At 35.8% G+C, this 20843-nt stretch overlaps 1 protein-coding gene across 4 annotated transcripts in view; it reads right to left on the bottom strand.

The window, feature by feature from the left end:
- shc1 (SHC (Src homology 2 domain containing) transforming protein 1) overlaps window positions 1–20843 on the bottom strand; it is a 118597-nt gene that overhangs the window by 24577 nt on the left and 73177 nt on the right. For all 4 annotated transcript variants that reach the window (XM_039752138.1, XM_039752147.1, XM_039752132.1 and 1 more), the window contains 2 exons: window positions 11401–11464; window positions 5889–6008 (listed from right to left, as the gene is read on the bottom strand). In XM_039752138.1, the coding sequence (XP_039608072.1) occupies window positions 5889–6008; window positions 11401–11464 (184 nt within the window). The remainder of the gene's footprint in view (window positions 1–5888; window positions 6009–11400; window positions 11465–20843) is intronic.

Here is a 20843-nt window from a genome sequence, read left to right as displayed (position 1 = left end):
AAACATAAAAGGTAATTTGACCAACTTAATCTTTAAACTCTGAGTAACATTAGCCAAAATTATTTTGTACATTAGGCTAAAACAGTGTGATCATTGAACATTTTGTAATTAGATGTAATTAGAATTACTAACGGTCACGGAAGTCCAATGATCCCCAGTAAGAGCCACAAAGTCCGCTTTCTGTAATGCATCTAATTTTGCTTGCTTTTCAGTGTGCACAAAACCATGCTTTTATCAAGGCTTCGCTCGGTAGTCGAAATGATCAGTCGTAGGAGGAGCGCTTTATTCCGACTCTAACATTTTTGTAGCTGTGATGTGTGCATCAGTGTAATGGATGTACCAGGAAATCATGCATTGACAAAAGTTCCGTTTGCTTGGAATTGAAAGTGTGATTAAATCGTTATTTTTAACGCGTTATGGAGTACATGCATTGAAGCTTCTCAGCTGTGCTTGTGCTAAGAAAGGGAAACATTTTAAAAATAGCGTAACATGATTCTGCGTTAACCGAGTATTTTTTCCATACGTCCCAAACCAAGGAGATACGAAGGTAAAATGAATCGTGAAGCGCGCGTACAACCCCTCTCGGGAATCGAACCTCGAATGTCGGCGTTAGAGGCGAAGACTCTACAATTGCGCCACAGCATGTGGCTTGTCTATGCGAGAGTATGTACTGTAGATCGGGGTATCCCACGTATCGCAGTGGAGAAGTAGAAGTTATGAAAAAGAAAAGGGAACATTTTAAAAATAACGTAACATGATTGTCAATATACAGTAATTGTTTTGTGAGTGTTATTGAATGTTGCTGTCATCAAGGATTTGATTATCATTATTTGTTTCAATCAGGTCGTATTTGTATGTGTTGTGTTCAAGTTACATTCCGTGTTTGTCAATCGTTGTAAAGATAAGAGGTTTCATTCATCGATTAGTTTCTTACTGCATCAATAAACAGCTCGTCTTCCTCTTTATCTGAGATGTGACAAACTGCATGCAGGGTTTTTTTTACACTGTCTTCCTTTAGCAGGACATTCACTTTTTCCACCGTGTGCTTTGTTTCCGCAGTAGCTGCACTTATGAATATGATTGTATGTATCAGGCGCTTCATATTTTTTGCTGCCTTCTCAATTGTGTAATTGGTTTTGTTCAGCACTCTTTGGAACTGTTGCTTTTGTCTGTGCACTGCGTCAGTTCACGTGAGCCGCTTGGTGTTCTTGCATCGAAGGTTCCCAGCTGTGCTGGTGCCATCTCGTGTAATGTCAGCTAAGACCCGGCACTTAAAAGTTTCTCTCGCAGTTTCAATGAGTTTGTGCCAAACACCACCCTGACCATCTCATCTTCCTCTGCATAAGCACAGTCCTTCACCCGTGAATATTTACCGGCAGTGTTTGTATTGGATTGCGCTGATGGGCGGCCTTATATGGGCAGGTACTAAATTACAAACGCTAGTGGCAGCCTGTCTATGAACTTAATTTAATATAAACGTACGGTTCACGCCGTGCTTTGTTTCCGCAGTAGCTGTACTTATGAATATGCTTGTATGCATCATTTGTTTCATAATGTTTTTCTGCCTTCTCAATTGTGAAATGGCGTTTTGTGCTCATCGCTGTTTGGAGTTCTTCCTTGTTCTCTACGTACTTACGTAGGAGGCGTGATGATGTCACACGAAACTCCGCCCCCCACGGCCATCTCCAACTCAACTCCATTACATTATATGGAGAAAAATAGCTTCCAGTTATGACCCTTACGCGTAGAATTTCGAAATGAAACCTGCCCAACTTTTGTAAGTAAGCTGTAAGGAATAAGCCTGCCAAATTTCAGCCTTCTACCTACACGGGAAGTTGGAGAATTAGTGATGAGTCAGTGAGTGAGTGAGTGAGGGCTTTGCCTTTTATTAGTATAGATGTAATACATGCTCTGATTGGGTAGCTTCTAAGCCATCCGCCAATAGCGTCCCTTGTATGAAATCAACTGGGCAAACAAACTTAGGAAGCATGTACCATAAATTAAAAGACCCATTGTCTGCAGAAAGCTGCGAACCAGCGAAAAATCTGTGATATATATTTAGATATGCTTACATTTAAAATCCGCGATAGAGTGAAGCCGCGAAAGTCGAAGCGCGATATAGCGAGGATTACTGTAATCAATAAAATGTCAACCAAGAAGACTCTCTGATTGATCCATGATGTGCCTGGTTGACCATGTCTCTTTAGCAATAGTGTGGACAGTGGATTGTTCTACAAGCTGGCATGTAAAGTTTGCATGAGATACAGATTTCCCAGCTTTTTGTTTTTATAATATGAATGCATTCCAAATGCACTGTTTCATCAGATGACAAAATATCTTTTTATAGTATTTCTTTTGTTGCCTCTGCATAACAGGATAGAGAGTCGATTCTTGATCCACATGATTTATGCCACCCATCGTGCTATTGTAGTCAGCCTCAGCACAAGGCTTCGTAACCTGCTTGTTGCCTTTTGCCTGTACAGTGACTGTAGCTGCATTATGTACAGTGCTAAGATGACAAATGTCTTTCTTGTCCTTTCATTTCAGTGCAAGCACTTTACCCTAATGCCAAGCTATTAGCATTCCTCACTGTAATTTAGCTCTGCCAGACTTCAGATATGCCAACGGTGGTTAGGACTCACTGTTCCATATGTGTCAGTCTTTCTTTGTAGCAAAGTGTAAAAATTGTATACAGTAACCTTGATCCAGCAGAGCATCTATCAAAGTAGACGCAGCAACGCCATATAGACTATATTTCAGATCAGACATCAGATATAATTTCTCCAAAGAATGGCAGCACTGACAGCACTTTTACAGCCTGAGTGACTCTCGGTTGTAACACTTACACAAGACGCATCTGTGTAGTTGCCCAAGTGACACTCAGGACTAATGCTTTTAGCACGGTTTTAGCAGCCCGAGTAAAACTCGGGTCTAACGCTAAGGAGGTTAATAGCCCTTTAAAGGACTGTTCATGATGAAGACCCAGACTAACTCCCACTGCTTGCATCAGGAGACACCCAATAAAGTACTTAAATCTTCTTGCAGTCTTTGTGAGATTTTACCACTGTGCTGTCTGGCTTTTAACAACTTTCAAGTCCAACCTACTATGCCATTAGGCAAATCTCCTTTCATGTCATTCCAGCACACATGCTTCCCCTTCAGATTCTCACCTAAATATTTTCTTAGTGGTCAGAGTAACAACAGTATTTATAGGTGTTAATGAAAAATATTGGCGCTATTTTTAGGAAATTTAACATTTCTTTTCACTGCTATGCTGATGATACACAGATTTATATTCCCTTCTGCAACTCTGCAATGCATCAACTGCACAACTGTCTTTTTGAACTTAGATCCTGGATGGCTAATAATTTTCTTGATCTGAATCAAAATAAAACGGAGGTGCTTATAGTGGGTCCATCAGCTAAAGCCAAATTGGTCTTGGATTTCTCGGCTCTTTCTCTGTCTTTTGCGAACCTCAAGTCCGCAATCTTGGTGTTATTTTTGACAGTAACCTCTATTTTGAGAAACAGATTAATTCTATAGTTAAGAGTTGCTTTTCCAGCTTCGTCTTTTAGGTAAGATCAAGCCTTTTTTATCTTCTAGGGATCGTGAGAAAGCTACTCATGCTTTTATCTTTTCTCGCCTTGATTACAGCAACTTGTTGTATTCTGGGATTAGCAAATCCCTGATACACAGGTTACAGTTGGTCCACAATGCTGTCGCTCGCTTTCTGGTTGGGGCAAGAAAGTCTGATTCTGTTTCTCCAATATTAGCTTCTTTACACTGGCTGCCTGTCAGTTTTTGAATTGATTTTAAAATCTTATTGCTAGTTTTTAAATCTTTACATGGGCTTCCTCCTGCCTATTTATCTGAATTGTGTGCTTTACACCAGCCGTCTAGAGTGCTTAGATCATCTGGTCAGTTGTCTCTTATTGTCTCTCGTACTAAGTGTAAAACTAAGGGGGACAGGGCTTTTGTAGCTGCTGCTCCTCGCCTGTGGAACTCTTTACCTCATTACATAAAGGAGTCGTCTACAATTGAACTGTTCAAAAAAAAAATAAAGACTCATTTCTATTCACTTGCTTTCTGTGACCTTCAGTAATACTGATGGTTTCCGCATTGTGATTATGTAATCTTACTTCTATTTATTATTTACAGTATTTTATTTATGTTTTTTTATTTTATTTCTATTTATGTTAATTGTATGTTTTTCCTCTTTTATTGCAAAGCACTTTGGCCACAGCATTCCTATGTTGTTTTAAATGTGCTATATAAATAAATTGACATTGCATGTGAAATACCTATAACTATTGTGAAATGAAGCTCAAATACCTATTAAATAACCAAAAGACTTGGTTATGATACATGAACACAGAGAATTTGCCACAAAATACTGTTCCAAAGCTACAAAACCTACTGTTTTTTTTTCTTCCTACACCTTTGAAATAGAGAGTAGAGTGGATTGAGCAGGACGGATGAGCACTTATGCCATGCCAAATTCTTGTGGCCTAAGTTGAGTAAGTGAAAGTGTTCAAATTCTTTGGTACAAAACTCAGTAGGTAATTCCCCTTTTTCCTAACAATTACCACCCAGGCAGGATCTGGCCTGTGGGCTACTGATTAATGATCTTGGTTCCAAAGCTTGCCAAAATGGATGACAGTGACCCAGTTGTAAGGAAAAGCTTTTGTGATCACAGAAACAACATGAAGCTTTTATGACCAATCCTCAAAAACATGAGTAGCACAAATGCAACACTGCCCACAACTCAAAAAAAACATGATTCCTACATAAAGTATGTTGGTAACATTATTATGCTGATGGGCTTTTTCCCCCCACCAGCAGGAAATATTAAATTTGTTAAAAATAGTAAGAAAAATGGATGGTGAAAAATACAAACAAATACAGTAAGATAAAATGCTACAGTATGCTTAAAAACTAAAGCTTAGGAAAAGTTAATACTTCAGCAGGATAATGATCCTAGACATAAGTCAAAAGCCACAGTGTGTCTAAAGAACAAAAATGAAGGTGTCCTACAATGGCCCAGTCAAACTCTGTTCTCAACCAGACACAGAGAATATGTGGTACTATTTGAAAATTACAGGGCACAAGTATCTTCTGACTATCCCCAACAAACCCAGTAGTAAATCTTCCTGTAAGAATGAGCAAAAAATTACTCTAAAACCTGGTGCATACATACACCAAAAGACTTAAGGCAGAGTCTTTATTGCTTTTAAAGGTTGGGGAATTCAATATTTAAGCAAATGCATATTTCTTTTAATCTTCCAATTTCTTTTCTAACATAAAACAATGTTAATATCAAAAAAATGACTTGTTAATAAGTATTTAGATTTCTGAAAATGTCTGCAAGGCATTATTTATAGAAACACAAATACATACACAAGAGCCAAGGATTCTTTATTGCAAGGATGGCTAAAAGGAGCAAGTCTGTTGAAAACTCTAGTTTGAAATTTTGACCTCCTCACAAAACATGTCCTATGTGTACATATGTGGAATGATAAAAACATTGTGAACATGAATTAAAGTAAATAACCCAAAAAATATAGAAAGTTTAATACTCATGAAACACTTGTAATATTAACAAAGCTTTTCTCTGCCACTTAAATAAAATACTTTATCTTGCTTGTGTAAATAGTCTTCTGTAGCTTATGTGACATTTTCAACACTGACAAACTATATCCAATGATGTAATCTTCAGTTTGGGGAACAGATGGTAGCTAGCTTACTTTTGTAAAGAACAGCAAGACTGGTTCTTTGAGCTAAACCTTTGCATGCTGTATAGGACAAACAGGCAAAGCTACCGAACATGAGGCTTACACATGCATAACAAGCAGCAAAAAAGGACCCCAATCAGAAATTTGGACTCATACCTGTTTGCATTCAGTGGCCATTAGGTTCAGACTACTGGTTGAGATTGTCAAGTTTATTGCCATGCCAGCAAATTGTAGGTTGCTCTTCCCTAGGATGGACGTCAGAGATCGGCTTGTAGGCTGCAAGAAACATTAAGGTTCAGGAAACAATCAATGGAAGCACAAGATTATGACGCTTGATGTTCCTAAAATATATTTATAGTATCTTTTTAAAACCACAAAACCTGGGTCAACCCAGAAAAACCTCTTTTTAATAGACAGAGAGATAAAAAGAGATTTAAAAAATACCAGTTTTATACTTCTAAACAAAACTAAGACCAATGTATTTTTTAACTTGCTCTGTCCGCAAGGACAAGCTAAAACAATCTGACCTTTAAAAATCTTTGTACATGTTTATTATTGCTGTGTTAATATCAGGTAACAGGTAATGGATAAAAAGTACTGGGTTCCTGATATTAGTATACTATTCTTGCACTTGTGTGAAATGCTACAGTGCATCCGGAAAGTATTTACAGCGCATCACTTTTTCCATATTTTGTTATGTTACAGCCTTATTCCAAAATGGATTGCGTTAATTTTTTTCTTCAGAATTAAACACACAACACCCCATAATGACAACGTGAAAAAAGTTTACTTAAGGTTTTTGAAAATTTATTAAAAATAAAAAAAAACTGAGAAATCACATGAACATAAGTATTCACAGCCTTTGCTCAATACTTTGTCGATGCACCTTTGGCAGCAATTACAGCCTCGAGTCTTTTTAAATATGATGCCACAAGCTTGGCACACCTATCCTTGGCCAGTTTCGCCCATTCCTCTTTGCAGCACCTCTCAAGCTCCATCAGGTTGGATGGGAAGCGTCGGTGCTCAGCCATTTTAAGATCTCTCCAGAGATGTTCAATTGGATACAAGTCTGGGCTCTGGCTGGGCCACTCAAGGACATTTACAGAGTCGTCCTGAAGCCACTCATTTGATATCTTGGCTGTGTGCTTAGGGTCGTTGTCCTGCTGAAAGATGAACCGTCGCCAAAGTCTGTGGTCAAGAGTGCTCTGGAGCAGGTTTTCATCCAGGATGTCTCTGTACATTGCTGCAGTCATCTTTCCCTTTATCCTGACTAGTCTCCCAGTTGTTGCCACCGAAAAACATCCCCACAGCATAATGCTCCACCACCATGCTTCACTGTAGGGATGGTATTGGCCTGGTGATGAGCGGTGCCTGGTTTCCTCCAAACGTGATGCCTGGCATTCACACCAAAGAGTTCAATCTTTGTCTCATCAGACCAGAGAATTTTGTTTCTCATGGTCTGAGAGTCCTTCAGGTGCCTTTTGGCAAACTCCAGGTGGGCTGCCATGTGCCTTTTACTAAGGAGTGGCTTCCGTCTGGCCACTCTACCATACAGGCCTGATTGGTGGATTGCTGCAGAAATGGTTGTCTTTCTGGAAGGTTCTCCTCTATCCACAGAGGACCTCTGGAGCTCTGATAGAGTGACCATCGGGTTCTTGGTCACCTCCCTGACTAAGGCCCTTCTCCCCCGATTGCTCAGTTTAGATGGCCAGCCAGCTCTAGGAAGAGTCCTGGTGGTTTCAAACTTCTTCCACGTACAGATGATGGAGGTCACTGTGCTCATTGGGACCTTCAAAGCAGCAGAAATTTTTCTGTAACCTTCTCCAGATTTGTGCCTCGAGACAATCCTGTCTCGGAGGTCTACAGACAATTCCTTTCACTTCATGCTTGGTTTGTGCTCTGACATGAACTGTCAACTGTGGGACCTTATATAGACAGGTGTGTGCCTTTCCAAATCATGTCCAATCAACTGAATTTACCACAGGTAGACTCCAATTAAGGTGCAGAAACATCTCAAGGATGATCAGGGGAAACGGGATGCACACGAGCTCAATTTTGAGCTTCATGGCAAAGGCTGTGAATACTTATGTACATGTGCTTTCTCAATTTTTTTATCTGTAATAAATTTGCAAAAATCTCAAGTAAACTTTTTTCACGTTGTCATTATGGGGTGTTGTGTGTAGAATTCTGAGGAAAAAAATGAATTTAATCCATTTTGGAATAAGGCTGTAACATAACAAAATGTGGAAAAAGTGATGTGCTGTGAATACTTTCCGGATGCACTGTATGTTATCAGCTGCACATTGAAAACACACAAAAACAAAGAACGTTGTACAACAAAAGTATCAGCTAGCAAATGCAGGTGATGTGACCTACACTTTTATGAATGTAGAGCAATTAAGGGTACTTTGTTTAGAAATAATTTGCTGAGCTGTTTATTTTCTTTATGACAAATATTACTTTTAGTAGGGCTGTGTCAATATTTAAAAAAATAAGCAACCCCACTGGCAAGATCCTTATCTTGGCTCAGTTCGTTAAGACAGGTATAACAAACTCAATTACCTTGAGGGCCATTGTGACTGCAGGTTTTCACTACAAAACTATTTTTTTATTTAGTAGTTAATTCTTGTGTTATGTTAATTCTGTGGTGCTTCTGGCCTTTAATTCTAATAGGTCAAATTCCCCATTTTCAACAAATGTCAAATGGTTTGAGGTCATGATTACCAACAATGAACATTTGGGATTATGGGAAGGGGTATTAATTTGTTAGTTCAAATGAGACATACCAGGTGAAGCATTTGCAGCTTCATCTTGCATAAAATAACAAACTAATCTGAATCTTCTACTGAAAAACAAACAAAAACAACAAGGGTGTACATTTATGAGTTGTGGCCGGAATACTATTCCACTACATCATCTATTTTTTTTTAATTAATGAGCAGCCACAAGTGAGTCAAACTTTTATTCCTGCAGAGCTGAGTGGGCGATCAGAGCACTGATGAACACCTCTGAAACTCTTGAAAAATAAGATATATATAAAGTTATTTTAATATTATACTTTATCATTGATCATTACAGAAAAGAAGAAACACTACCGGCCAGCGTATGTTATGCCACTATTTTTTTTTTAATCATTGGATTTATTTTTGAATCTAATGCATCATTGTAGGTATAGTGGAGCATATACATAGCCACTTGTAGGGCATGTGTACGATAGCAATTACTGGTTGGAGTTCTATTGTTTATTTCCCTTTCATATCTGTACTGACTTACCTTCGTGTGTTCAGGGCTAGCGATAAGGTCTGCTCTGTTGAGATCAGTTCACATCGTGCAGGTGTGTGCATGAATTGTGCAAATTTAAATGTTTGTGTTAATGGTACTCTCGCCAAAACAGCATCTATCTGTAAGAGTGGCCAAAATAATTTTTTATAATTTTTTTAAGCATTTTATTGAACTTATTAAAATCAAACAAGATTCAATACAAGCAAGTCAAATTTTTACAAAACTAGGTTCAAATCATGTCAAGAGAGCTAGGCCAACATAGTGAAACTTTAATAGTAGAAAAGATAAGTAAGTAAATAAATAGAATAAAAAGGGAAGAGAATTATCTTCCTCAATTTAGCGCTTATTTTAAAATATTATTAATTAGATCCTGCTAGGTTTTAAAAAGGTTTTGCACAGATCCTCCAATTGAGTATTTAAAATTTTCCAAATTCACGTAGTAGTTACCCAGTGACTGAAAAGAGGTGAGTTGGGATTCTTCCAGTTGAGCAAGATAAGTCTACGTGCCAATAGTGAAGTAAAGGCAATTACAGTTTGCTTGTCCTTCTCCACTTTAAGCCCATCTGGAGGTACACCAAACACTGCTGTTAGTGGATTAGGAGAGATTATGACACCAGGCTGTCTGAAAGGCATTTTAAGATTTTGGTCCAAAATAATGTTAATTTGGTGCACGCCCAAAACATATGACCCAATGAGGCTGGAACTTGATTGCATTACAGGTTGGATCTTGCCCTGGAAACATTTTGGACAATTTTAATCCAGACAGATGTTGTTGAAAAATGATTTTAAGTTGAATAATTATATGCATTGCACATATGGAGCCAGAGTGAATTCTGTGCATTGCCGCCTTTCATTCCTTTTCTGAGATGTTGAGTGAGAGATCCTTTTCCCACTGTACTCTGGGATCTTTAAAAGGGAGGGACTTTAAAATGTTTTTATATTTCAGAGAAATGCTGTTTAAGTCGTCCTCAAGACTGATCAATATTTTTTCCAGAGTAGACGTAGGTGGTAGGTGAGGAAAGTCGGGCAGGTTTTGTTTAACAAAGTTTCTAATTTGTAGGTAATGAAAGAAATGTGATGCTGGAAGGTTAAATTTGGAGTGTAACTGTTCATAGATTTTGTTTTTAAAGGTAGCAGGGATATAATCAAAACTTGACACACACCTTTATATACCATGGATCTTTACTAATTTTTCTAATAAACTTGATCATTTTAATTCTATTCAATTACTTAAACTATTTAAGGACTTACAGGGTCCTTAAAATGTTAAAAGTTTTTTTGCACACTAACAACATCTAAAGTAGAAATGAAGAGAACTAGATGCATTCTAACCCAAGAGAAGCCATCATTGGTTTTAAAAAGTTATTTGTAACTTTTACAGTAGAAATATAATAAATCAAGTATCACCAAGTAGTCTGTCACTTCTGCCGATGACCTCTGTTCCCTGAAAGAAGTCTTGTGCTCTTCAGAACAAACATGAAATTAAAGTCACACAGCCTGCTTTCCTGATAACACATTCTATATTTACTTCAGTACCATTACTGAGATCCTGAAGTCAAAATTTTAGTACCAATCCAATCCTACCAACCATCCACAGCACAATTATCTACATTAACAATAATAATTAGTTTACTTTAATATATTGTTTACATATCTGCCATAGAATTTGCAACAAAATAAAAAGGGTATGGTAAGACCAAAAGCAAGCTATTCATGAAAAACAGCCAAATAATTTAAAGTAATAGAGGCAGTTATTTAAGATCAAAGCAGGTGAAAATCAAACTCAAATTAACCCTACATGCACATTTTTGGGATGTGGAAAGAAAATTAGAGTTCCCAGAGAAAAATCAGTGTGAAAATAAGGAGAATGAGTAAACTCCAAACAGACAAAACATGGGCCAGAATCTGAAGACAGAATGTACCACCATCCTTAAACAAACATGTTTTATTTAACTAATCATGAAGCAATACTGTACACTGTATATGTGTGTCTTCATTATTCTGAATATTCTTTTTTCTTGATTATTTGACACATGAAAAAATAAGTGTACACATACATATATTCAATGAGAAACCTATCGACACAAGAAATAAATGAGTATATCAAAAACATACATTCTGATTCTTTTTGTTTACATTTTTGCAATCATTATCCAATAATCTAACAATTTTTTTTACAGCAAATTTAAGAAAGATGTTAATCAAAAAAGCACAGTTAAGTCAAACAGTTAACTGTTTTTACTTCAAAGAATTATACTGGCCACTGCTATACTTTATTTTAAATACACAACTGAAAAAATATTTTCGTACAACCAATAATAAAATTGGCTTCACTGTACCCACAAGTGAAATGAAGCAAACAAACAGATTTGCCATTGTTAATTACCTTTCTTCTTCTCATAGCTCCTTTGGCACCAGGCACTGCTTCACAGACAACTGCTATTGCCTCTCTAAAATTTAGAAGTACAAAATATAATTATAACTTGCAAATAATTTCAGGAAAATGTAGAAAACAAATGTGAGCAACTTCATAAATGAGCCGAAGAAAAAATAATTATCCTTTTATATTTAAAACACTTACCTTGAACCCAGTTCTGTTTTTAACAATAACAATGTATGATCATTTTCAGATCTGTTCACTCAAATTTTGACTCACTTCTGGATTAATGGCATGTCATTTTAAAGTGTTCATTACTGCATATGTTTTACATTTAAGCAAATATATTAATTGTATGATATTGTTTCCCTCAATTTGTTTAAACATTTAATTTTTGAAAACCAAAACACTACAATAGCACGACTACTCAATCAGCCATATAATAATAGCATAAAAGATACAGCCATTTAGTTCAAAATAATTAAAAAAAGAAAAAAGGAAAATCAAAGCAAAACAAAACTGAATTTTAAATGCATATTTGCTATATATGTGAAATTTCTACTGACATATTTCTTGCACATGTCTTTCACCAAACACTTTTCTTGAAATGCTTTTTATCCATGAATGATTTTGTCAGTGTGCCAAAAGTTCTTTATAATATTATCCTCTTTTGTGGCTTATCCACCACTTCAAGCACAAGCACAACAGACAATTAATGCTAGTGTCATGAAATTCCAGTCATTAATCCGTTTTCAAAAATTTCAGGCCAGTTCAGGGTCAAAGGCAATTGTGACATCAACAGATACAAGGCAGGAGTCATTTCTAAAAATAAAAACAGCAGTCCATTGCATATGCCTTGAAAAGTCCAAGCTCCAATTCTACTGTTTTTCTCATTTGGCTTTTTCCCCATACAGATTTTTGTACTAAGTAAACACATATTACCTGTTTTTTTTAATTGTGCTCAATTGTCTACATCTGAATTCCTGGAAGGTTAAGTGACTTGCTTATGGTTACAAAAGCAAGTCCGTTATCACAAATGAACAAGAAAAGAATTGCCATTTACAGTTGAGTTTCACTGCTTAAAAAGTAAAATCAATACTGGAATATTCAATATCAAGTTAGGGACATCCTTTGTTTGAAATGGTATAATGCCAGTTTAAGTGGCTAACTCAATGCTGCACAATGACCCAGTATCAACTGTTGTAGCTCTGCCTTGGAGTCTTGAAGTCAAAATCCACAACCCTGCTACTATACTTCCAACTACATTTATGATTGTGACAGCATTATTTTTTTATTCACCATGTCAAGTACCATCTCAAGTTTACTATTAATATAGGCTTTAATTTTAGTACTTCCACCTTTCACAGAAACACATTAAACCAATCTACACTATGTAACTACCATGCTTAAGGTACAACATCTAGATGTTATTTTAATGATTTTAAAACTTACCTTTCATTTCTCCACATAAAGCTAAATTTTATCAGTGACATTTAATCTGAAATGAACTGCAAAAAAAGATTATGCTATGAATCTTAATCCACAGTTTACCTGGACATCTTTACAATTTGCTGTTTCTCTCTTACTGAGGTAAGCAAGGATCTTTATTATAGGCTTATTTGATAAAAATGGCTCTCTCTTATGTATTATATGCTGGCCATAAGCCTCAAATACATACAATTACATTTAATTGGTTGAACCACTGCCAAATATACAACACCACTTTTAAGGAACCACACATATACTATATATTAAAAATCTGTAAAAAGTCAAGATTGTTAAACTTCATTTGGCTAAGCAAAGTGAGCTAATGATCATCATCCCTTCCATACCACAAAACTTACTCAACCACACAGAAAAAGTATTCTGAGAATGTTAAGAGCATGATCTTTAACAGAGGAAACCATTAAGAGTGGGCAGTTCTTCCTGGGTTCATTAGGCAAAAACAAAGCACAATATATTGATTGCTGCATATAGGCTGTGAGGTAACATCTCACCTTTGCTCTAAAGTACAAACATTCACACTGATCAACAATCATTCTGTATCATTGTGTACAGTCACTAAGAGATTTCTGTTCAAAAAGTAAAAAGACATATTTATTCTATTTCCAACAGAACTAAATTTGTCTAATGTATTTCTCATTTCAGTTAAATGCCTTATATAACCCTACCAGATACAAAAAGCTAGAAGGTTTGACATAACAATCTTATAATACAGTCTAATTACATTTTAGAAAATTTTAGAAAATCTATAACTTCAATGGTTGCCAAAGAAACAACCTGATAAAATGTCTGGTTCACATCCCCTTTTTAAATATACAAATGTTTCAACATTTATAAATAAGCTATAAAGGCATAATTATTACAACATAGGAAGAGATAGTTTACATATCAGAACGTAATATGTTAAGTCTTAATAGCTAATATTTCCAACATACATATCATTAGGCCATTCTCTCAACATAAAAACCTCTCTATAAGCTAAATTATTTTAATTACAATGAGATCTTGTTTGCAGATAAGGAAATGTGGATCAGAGATTAAGACTTGGGCATACTAGTAGGTCTTTTTCAGCAATTGTAATGCTCTGTGTGCTTGATGATTGATCCAAGTTACTGTATAAAATTCTCACACATACCATATAATACCATATGCTTAAGAGATACATTGTAAAACCATGCATTAAGTTTCAAAGGACCCTAAAAGTTCCCACAGAAGTGCAACCCTGCCTCACCAAAGGCCAACATTTAATACTCTATAATCAAAAAGTTAATGGACAAACATTTCCACTGGAGAGTAGCAAAGCAAAAACAACTTCTAAAAAGAACATAAATTCTTATCTCTCCTTTGCCAGGAAGCACCTACATGACCTCAAGCCTGTTTTATTAAGATATGAGACAAGTTGAACTTTCTGGATGACATACACACCCCATTATTTTTGGTATAGTGTAAATACAGCATTCCACAGTATGGTCATCATACCAATAGTCAAACATGACAGTAGTAGTGTGAAAATTATATGCAGCCTCAGAACCTGAACTACATTCTAAAACTGAAGAAGTCCTGAATTCTGTAGTTTATCAGATAATTCTTAGGAATGTCTATTCATCTGTCTACAAGAACAAGATGACTTTTAGTAGAGTAATGCAGAATGACAAAATTCTAAAACACAGCAGTAACTCCAAAACAGATTTGCTGGAAAAAATGCAAATTTAAGCTTCATACTGGCTAAGTCAAAATCCAGACCTAAACTAAACAGAGATGTTTCGGCAGCAGCTGAAATAAGCTTGAAAAATTACTAACGTTTGTGAATTAAAGCAGCTTTGCAAGGAAAAAATGGGCTAATTTTCCTCAAAAGATGTTTAAAAGAGTAATGCTGAATTATAAGAAGCATTTGTTTACAATCACTGCACCTAAACGTGATACACCCAATTAATAAGTGAAAGGAGGCAAGTCATTTTTCACACTATGCTAGTTGGTGTTAGATAACTTTTTTCATTCAATAAATGGCAAAGGTATATAAAAATGTGTCACTTATGTAATAATTAGATTTTGTGGAAGACCTGAAGGACATCAAAAATCTGCAATAATACTGGAAACTAAGGAATTGGAAAACATGCTTTCATGGCACTGTATCACTTATATCACTTGCACACCTTATCAAAAGAACAAAATTGCAGGCAAAAGTGGAAGCAATGAGACTTCTCCATGATGTTCATGTGGTTAAAATCCGAGGGGTGAGAAGTTTAGTAATCCAACAGAGACTCAGAGCAAAGAAAAACTTTTATAAATAAGCAAAATTCATCTGAGGTAAGCAAAAGGCAGGTACTTCTACTGCTTTATGAGAAATGGAACAGAGAGTGGAAACAATGTAGAATATCAAGGATACACTGGAAGGATTTCTTCTTCCAACAAACTTCAGAAACACACATGTGATGTGAAGGGAACTTAATGTATGGTGTTTTGTAAATGTGAAAAATTGACCAGACAGAAAGGAAAGTGGACCATAAAATGAACAGAAAATCCTATTCATGGATTTTGTCCTCATGCATGGACAAAATCAAAACTTCAAACAAAATTTCATTGTCAAAGGCAAAACATTAGCGAAAATCCATATTTAAAATGCACCCAAGAAGTCGTGTCAAATTCTGAGAAAAAACAGTATGCCTCAAGTCAAAAATCAGTGACAGCGAGTTTAAATGCCTTTGCCCCAATGATATAACAATATTGCATCTTCCTGTCTATGAGAGCCTGGCAAAGAATTGTTGCACTTAGCAAGAACAAAATGGCAATACCCACAGGAAAAGAAAATGATACCATTTAACTACTGAAAAAACAGCAAAAGAAAAGAACAAGCTGAAAGACAAAGAAAAAAAAAACTAAATGAAAGTGAACCTTATATCAGCAATAAACAAAACCTCAGGAAAAAAAAATACGTAAGCTTAGGAAAACATTAAAAAGACATCATAATCATAGCAGGTCACTTGGTTTGGTGTTAAGTCAATTTAAATGAGACAAACTAAAGAAAAAAGATGTGACTGTTAAAATATCTTTCTTAACATAACTAAGTCATAATTACAACAGTGTAAATTCTGAAAATTGTACAATGTTGAGACAAAAGAGTCTACAAAAAGGATTTATTTTGATATTAGTTGGTGCATTTTGTTCTTTTCATAATGTTATTTTCTTTTGCAAGTGATCTGAGGGTTACTGTCTGTTGCAATTCTAGTCACATACCAATGCTCACATTTTTCCTCAGTTTAGGAGACACTAACAGCAAGCAGTGTCTTCTGCCCATTTCCTGAAACAGAAAACAGAAAATGCTCTCTTCCACACTGAGTTAATCATCTGGCCAAGTGCTACCTATGTACCCCTACCACTGACTTTCTCTGAGTATTTTTTGAAACAGGTAGCAAAAATATGTTTAGGTCACCGAAAATCCCTAAAACCTGAAACAGTGCACAGACTAGTATTTTATGCTAAAAATGTCTAAATGAAAAATAACCATGTTCTTAGCTACATGATGCTAATATGATTAACATATTTCATGGTTTACACTTAATTTAGACTATTCTATTTTTATTCTTCTTTTAGTTGACTGATGAGACAGTGTTAAAGTTGGTGCCTTGAAGTCTGTGAAATATGCCACATATTTACAGTTGTGCTTTAAAGTTTGTGAACCCTATAGAATTTTCTATATTTCTGCATAAATATGACCTAAAACATCATCAGATTTTCACTCAATTCCTAAAAGTAGATAAAGAGAAACCAGTTAAACAAATGAGACAAAAATATTATACGTGGTCATTTATCAAGGAAAATGATCGAATATTACATATTTATGAGTGGCAAAAGCATGTGAACCTCTAGGATTAGCAGTTAGGTTGAAGGTGAAATTCGAGTCAGGTGTTTTCAATCAATGGGATGACAATCAGGTGTGAGTGGGCACCCTGTGTTATTTAAAGAACGGGGATCTATCAAAGTCTGCTCTTCACAATACATGTTTGTGGAAGTGTATCATGGCACGAACAAAGGAGATTTCTGAGAACATCAGAAAAAGAGTTGTTGATGCTCATCAGGCTGGAAAAGGTTACAAAACCATCTCTAAAGAGTTTGGACTCCACCAATCCACAGTCAGACAGATTGTGTACAAATGGAGGAGATTCAAGACCATTGTTACCCTCCCCAGGAGTGGTCTAACAACAAAGATCACTCCAAGAGCAAGGCGTGTAATAGTCGGCGAGGTCACATAGGACCCCAGGGTAACTTCTTAACAACTGAAGGCCTCTCGCACATTGGCTAATGTTTATGAGTCCACCATCAGGAGAACACTGAACAACAATGGTGTGCATGGCAGTGTTGCAAGGAGAAAGCCACTGCTCTCCAAAAAAACCATTGCTGCTCATCTGCAGTTTGCTAAAAATCAGATGGACAAACCAGAAGGCTATTGGAAGAATGTTTTGTGGACGGATGAGACCAAAATAGAACTTTTTGATTTAAATGAAAAGCGTTATGTTTGGAGAAAGGAAAACACTGCATTCCAGCATAAGAACCTTATCCCATCTGTGAAACATGGTGGTGGTAGTATCATGGTTTGGGCCTGTTTTGCTGCATCTGAGCCAAGATGGCTTGCCTTTATTGACGGAACAATGAATTCTGAATTATATCAGAGAATTCTAAAGGAAAATGTCAGGACATCTGTCCATGAACTGAAACTCAAGAGAAAGTGGATCATGCAGCAAGACAACGACCCTAAGCACATAAGTCGTTCTACCACAGAATGGTTAAAGAAGAATAAAGTTAATGTTTTGGAATGGCCAAGTCAAAGTCCTGACCTTAATCCAATCGAAATATTGTGGAAGGACATGAAGCGAGCAGTTAATGTGAGGAAACCCACCAACGTCCCAGAGTTGAAGCCGTTCTGTACAGAGAAATGGGCTAAAATTCCTACAAGCCGGTGTGAAGGAATGATCAAAAGTTACCAGAAATGTTTAGTTATAGTTATTGCTGCAAAGGGGGGTCAAACCAGATACTGAAAGCAAAGGCTCACATACTTTTGCCACTCACAAATACAGTATGTAATATTCAATCATTTTTCTTAATAAATAAATGACCAAGTATAATATTTTTGTCTAATTTGTTTAACTGGTTTCTCTTTATCTACTTTTAGGACTTCAGTGAAAATCTGATGATGTTTTAGGTAATATTTATGCAGAAATATAGAAAATTCTAAAGGGTTCACAAACTTTCAAGCACAACTGTATGTTCAATCACCCACATTTATTTATACTCACTAGTATTCTATATCTAAGAACTGTGTTTCTCTTATGTATTTATCTAAATAATGTAAGTGTTCATTATTTATTTTTGTATACTATTTACACATTATTTTTTTTATCTAATTTTAATTTGTTTTTCTCGGACACCTTGCAAAGCACTTTGAGTTAAATCATTTGTAGGAAGATGTGTTTCAGAAATAAATGTTGCTGTTATAGTATTCAATTCTAATATCAGATCATTTTTGTATATTCTATATATTGAATATTACACCATAATAATAAACAGTATGCTTATTTCAGGGTTGAAAGTATCACTCAACCTTAAAATTGAACATTAGGAAATGCATACAATAATAATTGAGTGGGAAAATAGAGTGTAGTAATATTTTCGGCCAAATCACTAAGCCTTTTTTAACAGTAACAATACTGTGAATGAGTACCTCTCAGAAAACGAAAGCGTAACTTGTAAAAAAGCTTTGATTAATATTCAAGCTTAAAGTAAAAATTAAAACCAAACTACACAAATGCCTGAAAGCACACAGTCATATATTATTTAGTCTGAATTAATTAACCAAGCTCACTTTAATAACACTAGGTTAATACTTAGAATAATGTTAATGTTGCGAGTCCAGGAGAGACTTAATGAAGTATATTGTTTCCCCAAATGCCAGACTCTGCCTTCATTTGATGTATTAATGATGACACTGTAACTTTGCATTGTCAATTTACAATATGCCAGTTCCTGCCAAAACATAACTCTCTTTCATGGTGCCAATAAATATTTTTACTATGGCTCCAGGCAGTCAATCTCATAAATAAATACCTATATTTTAAGAATTGCTTAAAATTACAATAAAAATTACCTTGTAAAAATATCCCAATGGCTCAAGTAACAATATATTTGTTTTTTTTGGTTAACATTTACTTTACTTTCAAATTCTGTAAGCCCTGCAAAGACCAGTAGCTTTCAGCTTCTTTTGCAGCCCACCTGCTAAACCACAAACCCCTACTTTGAAGCCAGTGCACTCTTCTGCATTTAACTGAAGCTTTTTTTGCACCTGAAAAGTCCATGTTTTGCCGGCAAAACTGTTGCAGATATTATTAGAGCTTTTCAGAAAATGCATTTATGATTTAAAATGGTTACATAATTCTAAATTTTGCTAATGCCTTGAGATTGCCAAAAAGCAAACATGCCGATTTAGGTTAAACATCCTATACTGCTGACACAGTTGTAATAAAACATGCAGAAATTAGGTCTTCCCATTATGAGTCAGTACTGTTGAGCAGCTTAAGACAAAAAACAGACTGCTGGCTGAATAATATAAGAGATCTGGAAGTATAACACCTTTTTGTGTAATTAAAGTCTATATGTACCTATCTGTCTAAACATATAGGGCGGGTGGTAATTTTGGAGCACATTATTATGGAAAAAAAAATTTGAGAGTAAAGACATCTAATTTTTCTTAAATTGTATCAAATTATAACATACAAAATATCTCATAATTAAAATATGAAGGATAAGGTAGAACTTCTTTTCTTTGCCTGTTTCAAAAGGGATTTTTATTTTGGCAATAAAAGGCTTGTTCATTCTAGTTGTATACCAGATCTAGCTGTAAAACAAATCCCTAGAAAGGTAACACATCTATCCAATGTTAATTAGATTGCATAAGACTTTTCTTATATATATTGAAGTACACGTCAGAAATAAAGCCGTTGTCAGTTGGACTTGCTGCGTGTGCTGCCCTGTATTGAGTTACTTACCTTAGACACAAAAGAGTAAAAAATATTTTTTTCTTATATACAACAAATTGCCATACAATGAAATAGTGTATTTAAAGAGTGATGAATAAAAAAGTTTAACCTGTGGTGAAAATGAAAGGTTGATATGATATGGGTATGATATTTCTGACACAGCTAAAATGCAAAAGTGCAACAAAACAGGCAAATCCTGGACAGATAAAAAGAACATTTCTGTCTTTTTCAGAACTTACAGTGCATCCGGAAAGTATTCACAGCACATCACTTTTTCCACATTTTGTTACGTCACAGCCTTATTCCAAAACGGATTAAATTCATTTTTTCCTCAGAATTCTACACACAACACCCCATAATGACAACGTGAAAAATGTTTACTTGAAATTTTTTCAATTTTAATAAAAATTAAAAAATTGAGAAAGCACAAGTACATAAGTATTCACAGAATATTATCTCAGAATTGAGCTTAGGTGCATCCTATTTCCCCTGATCATCCTTGAGATGTTTCTGCAGCTTAATTGAAGTCCACCTGTGGTAAATTCAGTTGATTGGACAGGATTTGGAAAGGAACACACCTGTCTATATAAGGCCCCACAGTTGACAGTTCATATCAGAGCACAAACCAAGCATAAAGTCAAAGGAATTGTCTGTAGACCTCCGGGACAGGATTGTCTCAAGGCACAAATCTGGGGAAGGTTACAGAAAACTTTCTACTGTTTTAAAGGTCCCAATGAGCACAGTGGCCTCCATCATCCGTAAGAGGAAGAAGTTTGAAACCACCAGGACTCTTCCTAGAGCTGGCTGGCCATCTAAACTGAGCGATTAGGGGAGAAGGGCCTTAGTCAGGGAGGTAACCAAGAACCCGATGGTCACTGTGTCAGAGCTCCAGAGGTCCTCTGTGGATAGAGGAGAACCTTC

The sequence above is a fragment of the Polypterus senegalus genome, chromosome 1, assembly GCF_016835505.1.
Source record: "Polypterus senegalus isolate Bchr_013 chromosome 1, ASM1683550v1, whole genome shotgun sequence".
Taxonomy (NCBI): Eukaryota; Metazoa; Chordata; class Cladistia; order Polypteriformes; family Polypteridae; genus Polypterus; species Polypterus senegalus.
Note: the sequence above shows the minus strand (reverse complement) of the source record. Positions and strands in the feature narration are given on the sequence as shown.